Here is a 7,580-nt window from a genome sequence, read left to right on the forward strand (position 1 = left end):
GCAACATCTCAGATCACTTCCCCATTTTTGTCTTGATTAACATTGCCGCAGAAAAAATATCCCAACAGAAAACAAGCTTTTCAAAACGCTTTTTTACCGCAGCAAATTTAAAATCTTTTAAAGAACAGTTATATCTGCTTCATTGAAATCAAATTAAAGTATCTGCAGACGCTTATCAAATTTATGACGCTTTCTTTTAAACTTTTTATGAAATATATGACATAAACTTTCCAAAATGTACATTAAATAAAAAAACCAAGAGTTTAATGTCACCATGGATCACAAAAGATCTTAGAAGATCCTCTAAAATTAGGCAAAAATTACTTATAAACTAAAACAAACGAAAGTGAGATTCTTTTATTAAAAATTATGCTAAAAAATTTGAAAGAAAAAGGAAAATTTTAAAATAACTATACTACTCAAATTTTCTTGAGATGAACAAACATAATTGTAAACGCACATGGGAAATTCTTAGAGAACTTAGTAGCATGCAAAAAATAAAACCGCGCTCACTGTCCAAAACTATAAAATTAATGATGAATTTTCCTCTGATCCAACTGCAATAAGAAGTGAATTAAATAAATTTTTTTTTTCTGTTGGCCCTAATTTAGCAAATAAAATTCCTCTTGTGACTAATAAACTTCTGTCTTAACATCTTATGAATTATCTTACGAAGATTTTGAGCAACCTTTTAAGATGCTTAAGTGGAATAAATCAGCTGGCCATAATATAAATGGAGTTGTTGTCATCAAGTCTTATTTACCCCTAAAAGATGTACTATATGAAGTTTTACATTGTTCAATAAAACAGGGTGTTTTTCCTGATTTTCTGAAAAGTGACTCCAATTTTCAAAGCTGGTGATGCAACCGAAGTTTCTAATTATTGCCCAATTTCTATTTTTTCTTTTTTTTCTAAAGTTTTAGAGAGAATTTTATATAACATAAACTATTATCACCTTTCTTCAAATAATATACTATATGTTAATCAATACGGATTGAAAAAAAATAAATCAGCAGAACATGCAATAATCCAAATTATTCGCAATATTTCTGAATCTTTTGAAAATTCTCAATTCACGTTAGGAGTTTTAAAGTTCTGAACCGAGGTTAGCTTAAAGTAATTTAACTGACCCATCCAATCTATTGAATATAACCTGTGGTGTTCCCCCAGGGTTCCATACTTGGAACCTTTCTGTTTCTCATTTACATCAATCATTTACATAAAGCTTTGAACTTGATCGCTGTCATGTTTGCAGATGACACTAACCTCTTTTTATCTGATAACAATATTACAACATTATTTCAAAATATGAATATCGAATTAACAAAAATTTCTGAATAGTTTAAAATAAACAAGCTTTCACTTAGTATTGAAAAAACTAATTGGATACTTTTTCATCCAGCTTCTAAAAAAAACTTCTGCATTGCATTTAACCATTACTTTTTATTGATACAATTCTAATAAAAAGAGTAATTAAAACAAACTTTTTTAGTATCTATATCAATGAAAAATTTAATTGGAAATATCACATAGAATTTTTGTGTAATAAAGTTGCTACAAGTATAGGAATATTGGATAAAGCTAGAAGTGCTTGAAATTAACGCAGTTTAACGCGATTTTATTACTCCTTTATCCATTGTCATTTAAACTATGAAAATATTTCTTGGTGTAGTGCTAATAAATCCAAACTTAGGCCTCTTTATCGTCATCATAAGCATGTTGCTCGTCTTATTAATTTTAAAGATAGATTTACAAATGCCGAGCCTCTCTAAATTGAAATGAAAATTCTTGATATACTATCAGCATAACTCGTAAACTTTAAAAGATAAAAATAAATACAACTTAAGAAATGATAATTTAATTTGTCAACCATTTTCCAAAATAATTTTGAAAAATGGTTGCATTTCGTTTCGTGGAGCTTCTCTTTGGAATAAAATAGTTTTTAAAAAATTTGATTTTTCTTTATAATGGAGTTACCTCTCATTTAAAAAAAGCTTAAGGAAATCATTTTGACTATTGATGATATATTTTTGTATTTTTAAACATGGAATAATTTACTTTTTTATTTTTTATGCAGTCATGTAACTGAATATGTTTATGAATGCACTTAAATTTTTCTTGTGCTTTATATACTTGACCATGTTGGTATGCATTTGATTTTTATGAGATTTTTAAATTTACGAGCGGTTCTCGATGACTTGATGGTCGAGCGTCCGCTTTCTTTTTATTTATTAAATCAAATACTTGTATATTTTCTGTTTATTAATATTTTCTAGTTGTTAAAGGACTTTTTAATCTTAACGATTTAATTTATTTGTATAACGGCTTTTTTTACTTTGTATAAATTTAAGTTACTTTGTATAATTTTAAGTTTCAAATTCTTCTACAGCGGTTCTCTGTGACAAGACCTAATGAGTCTTCTTTGAGTATCCGCGTTCTTTATTTATTTTTTATTTATTTATTTTTACGATATCTTCAATTGTAATTTTTCTCTTGTATATTTGTATTTGTATCTTAGACATCGTAATAAAGAACAAAAAAAAAAATAAAGTAAAATAAAATAAATAAGTTAATTATTTTTTTAATATTTTAAACTAAATTTAAATTTATTAACAGATGGTAATTTCATCTGTTATTCTGTTAGAGTTAAAATTTTTATTTAGTTAAAGAAAAATATTTTATTAACTTATTGCCCTCAAACTAGCAAAATAATAACAGCAAACTTTTTTTGCGGGTAACATTTTTATTTGACTTAAGAATGAACATACTTAAGTTTAGAGTTTTTGGGTAACGTTCTCATTTGAATTAAGAATGAGCAAACCTAAGTTTAGAATTTGCACAATGTCTAAAAGTTTCATATCTGAAAGTTTAAAAAATCGAATTGGTGCCCCCTGGGTGCATAAGCTGATTTAAAAACACAATTAAATAAGGGAGAATGAGGCAGTTTAGGATAGGGGTAGTTTAGAACAATGTGAAAATTTAAAAAAAAAATACAAACTTATCAAAGTCGATTGGAAATACTTTTGTACGTGACCGTCACAGTATTTTTCAGGAAAACATTTAAATAATCTTTTTTACAAACGTTTTATTATTTTTAATAGATTTTCTTTTTTTTTTTTTAATTTCTTTAATATACAGAAGAAATTCCTTTTACAAGGACTACTAGGAATTTATTTTTTACATTTTTAGTGAAAGAAATATGTTTTACGCTATAAATAAAAAGTTCAATTATTTCATATAAAAATTGTGGAATATATTCTAAAATCAGTGGAATATATTCTAAAATCATATAATTCTGTTGTTGTTTATAACTTATAATCTGTGTATGGGGCTATCCATTAGTTACGCCAACAATTTTTGTCAACAACTTGTTCTCTGAATGTTTGACAAGTTGTCAACAACTTGTCAAACTTTCAGAGTACCCTCTATAAAATTACGTCAGCAATTAATATACCCCCCTCCTCCTCCTTTCTTATATAAAACAATAAAATATGAAAAAAAACTAAACATTCTTAAATTGTAATTTTAGTAGTAGTTTACAACTTCAAGAAAAAGTGTTTAAAAGTAAAATGTTTAGAAAAAAAATTTAATTCAACTTTTGACTTATAAACATTTAAAAAAAATATATATATATATATATATATATATGTGTATATATATATATATATATATATATATATATATATATATATATATATATATATATATATATATATATATATATATATATATATATATGTGTGTGTGTGTGTGTATATATATATATATATATATATATATATATATATATATATATATATATATATATATATATATATATATATATATATATATAAATTACAAAGGTTTGCTCTGAACAAAAAGTGAATTGGAGTAAAAGTTATTACTACATGCAACACTATTGGTTTAAACTTCTTTGAGTCTTTCTCTATCATAGAAGGTAAAAAAAATTAAATTCACTCAACTTATCGAAGAACTGCAAGTCGATATTGTGTCAATAAAAAAAATCATTCCAGTTATGGACTTTAAAAGAACTTAAACTTTTGGAATTTTCTACTTTTTGGAAACTTCTTGGAATTTAAATTTTCAGACTCAAGAATCATATTAAATAATGGATTCAAGATTCATACGATTTAAAATAAAGGGTTCAAGAACAGAGTCAAGTGAAAAAGAAATATGTACCACAGATGACTTATAAATATAATATAAATATTAGATCATATAAACGTTTGTAGAACTTCATATTTTTAATCCGATATAGACTCAATATAGTTATATATAGGGTAACGACGGGCAAAATGAGACACTTAAGTTCTAATTTAGTTAGTACAGACAGTTTAAAAACTTTTGAAAAAAAAACTTGATATTTTTCAAATCTTCTATCATCCTACTATAACAAGCAGTGGTTTGGTCACCAGAGATCATTTATTGACAACACCTATCCTGTCTCGTTTTGCCCCGCTATGTAGGGCAAAATGAGACAGATTTTTTTAATAAGTAATTCAAATAAATAATGATAAAGAAAACAGATTTTTAAGAGGTTTAGCAAGATAAATATTTTATGATATAATACAGTTAATAAAAATACATAATATATAATCAAACAAATATAATACATAATCAAACTGTCACTAGTTAATCATATAATCAAACACAGTCACTAGTCACATAAATCACATAATGCTTAACCAGTATTAACAGAAATTAACATCAGTCTGAATGAGCGCAAGTTGTAAATTTTAAACATTGAATCTGCTTCAATACTTTTGCAGCCATACTCCATGATCCGTTACAAAAACATTCACAGTTTTCAACACTTAAACTTTTAACTCTTTCTTTACCCTTACCTAATGCCCATTTATTTTCTATTTTTTGTTTTTTTAATTTTTTTTATTTTTCAGAGGATTCAAATATTGATTTTCTATAATGTGATGTTATTAACCGTGATTTTTCTCCTTTTCTTGGTAATAAAGCGATCTTTGAAATAGCTAAATTATTAGAAAAGCAGGGCATTACTATATTAAAATCAATTTTTTCTGAACATCCTGACGACAAAGGTAACAAGGTGCTTGAATTAACTTGTAAATCAATTTTATCAAGTTTATGTAAGTTGGCATTAGAGCTTTCGTCATTATTAAACTCAATGTCTGGAACTATATCCCGACACAAAAGATAAATTCCAGATGTACGAACAGCCAGAACAGGCAACTTCTATAGAGCTTAATGATATGCTTTAGAGAATATACCTCTAAGTCGATCATTTGTTATTTTCGTCTTGGATGCTCATGTAACCATGATCCACATTATATAATATAAAAAGTTTTAAACGGTTTAAAACAACAGTTGTCGTTACACCTTGTTCACCACTAGTTACAGAAGAAACACAATGTTTTCCTTTTATTGTTATAACTTTAACAGATTTAAGAACAGCTGTAATGCCTGATTCATCACAGTTAAAAATTTGATGAGGTTCAAATTTGTACTTTTTCATAACAACTTCTATATCATTAAAATAAATGTTCACAGAACTGCTGTTTAAACCATAAACACAATTTAAAGACAACCCTTAATGCTTTCTGATTGAAAGATATTGATGTTTCTTTAAAAACCCACTTAACCCATCTTTAAAAATCTCTTCTTGCAATACCATTATACTTATTAAATGGATGAACTATTTTGTGCTTTTCAACATACTGGCAACTCGTTGAATGTCGCTTAAAGACAATCCATTTCTTTTATGTAGTTAACTAATTGACTTTTAGTATCATCTGGCAATACTTAAATTTTAGTATCATCTGGCAATAATTAAATGAACCAAGTGATTTTTTATGCATAATAATAGTCTAAACTTTTGAATTTTCTTTAAATTCTTCTATGTAAAGCATCTTTATTTACGATAAATGGCAAAGCTGCTATTCTTAATTAGATTTCTTTTAATTTTAACATAACATGCTCTGCTCAGAAAAATTGCATCATTAAGTTTTTCTCATGTAGTTTTTAACCATATTTAACTTTCTAAATAAACATGGTTGATATCGGTAAAACAAAAAAACAATAACGTCTCGTTTTGCCCCGCGATATGTTGGCATCGAAATTGTGTAATTTCTTGACAATTTTTTCATAGAAATAAAATATCAATATATGGAAATGAAAGAGCAATGCCTAAAGATGATAATGTTCCACCCCAAGTTTGGTTTTTACGCAGAGCCTGGGTTGGGGTGCCGAACTTGGGGTAGGTACCCCGAGTTTGACACGCATACCCCAAGTATGAATGTTTTTAAAATACAGTACGATCTCTCTTACTCGAATCTCCTTAATTCGAAAACCTCTATAACTCGACTAAATGTAAAGTCACCGTGAAATGCGCTTAAGAAACTTTTTTGTTTAACTTTCTATAATTCGAATATCTATAATTCAAAAACCTCTACAATTCGAATCAATTTTTCAGACCTGTCAGTGAGATTCTCTCTGTAAATCGAACTTTTTAAATTTTTGTCGTATAAAAAGCTCTTTAATCGTCGAACTCTTTTTCCAAATTTCGAATGTTTTGATTTTTTTGTTAAACAGTTAGCCTGAACTATTTCTTTCTGTTTAAAAAAAATTATGGAATCAAAAAGACTGCATAAAGAAAAAATATTTTAGCTGAAATACGAAGCTCTACTGGAATTGGAGAAAGGAAAAACAAATAAAGTGGTTTCGAAAATCTTTGATATTCCACCAAACACTCTTTCAACCTGGAAAGAGAATAAAGATAAAATCTTTGACGCTTTTCGTCAAGGAAATTTGGCTAAACGGGTGAAAGTTGATACGTATTATCAAGTCAACAAAGCTGTACTTAAATGGCTCAAACGAATAAGAGCTGATAATGTCCCAATCAGTGTTTGCTGGTAAAAGAAAAAGCTTTATATTTTGCGAAAAAGTTAAGCTTCGAAAATTTTAAAGCTTCGGATGGATGGCTAGACAAATTTAAGAAAAAGTAAATTAATTTCGTATTTTATTCTCTTCAATTTTTATGATTAATGACTTTACAATATATGATTATTCTACAGCTTTTTCTTTAAACAATTCTCTCTCGATACCCACTTAAAAATATTTTTAATTCCGATGATTTCGGTCTTTTCTATCAATGTTTGGCTGACAAAAGTTTACATTTAAAAAATATAAAGTGCATAGGAGGCAAGCATAGTAAAGTTTGCCTGACTGGAATGGCTGCAGGTAATGTTAAAGGAGAAAGACTTTTAATGTTTGTAATTGGAAAATCGAAGTCTCCTAGATGTTTCAAAGGTGTGAAAAATATTCCTTGTCGCTATCGGGCCCAACCAAAAAGTTGGATGTCGGCAGAATTATTTGAGGAGTGGGTGAAAGAAATTGACCTAAAGTTTAGTTTTCAGAAAAGGAAAATTGCTTTAATTATAGATAATTGTTCTGTCCATCCTAACGTGCAGAAAATTGATTGGGTGGAGCTTATCTTTCTTCCACCAAATACAACTTCGATCACCCAACCTATTGATCAAGGAGTTATCCGATCTCTTAAAGCCAAATATCGCTCACTTGCAGTGAAAAAGCTTAAAAATTGCTGA

General features: G+C 27.6%; 1 protein-coding gene across 1 annotated transcript; it reads left to right on the plus strand.

The window, feature by feature from the left end:
- The first annotated feature begins 7,205 nt into the window (after window positions 1–7,205).
- Window positions 7,206–7,580, plus strand: LOC136080345 (tigger transposable element-derived protein 4-like). Its single transcript, XM_065796962.1, has one exon. It carries the CDS (start codon window positions 7,206–7,208, stop codon window positions 7,578–7,580), a length of 375 nt encoding a protein of 124 aa, XP_065653034.1.

Source organism: Hydra vulgaris, chromosome 05 (genome assembly GCF_038396675.1).
Source record: "Hydra vulgaris chromosome 05, alternate assembly HydraT2T_AEP".
Lineage (NCBI taxonomy): Eukaryota > Metazoa > Cnidaria > Hydrozoa > Anthoathecata > Hydridae > Hydra > Hydra vulgaris.

What these genes read in the sequence shown, in the direction of transcription:
- LOC136080345 (XM_065796962.1), top strand. Translation starts at nt 7,206, where the DNA reads ATGGCTGCAGGTAATGTTAAAGGAGAAAGACTTTTAATGTTTGTAATT.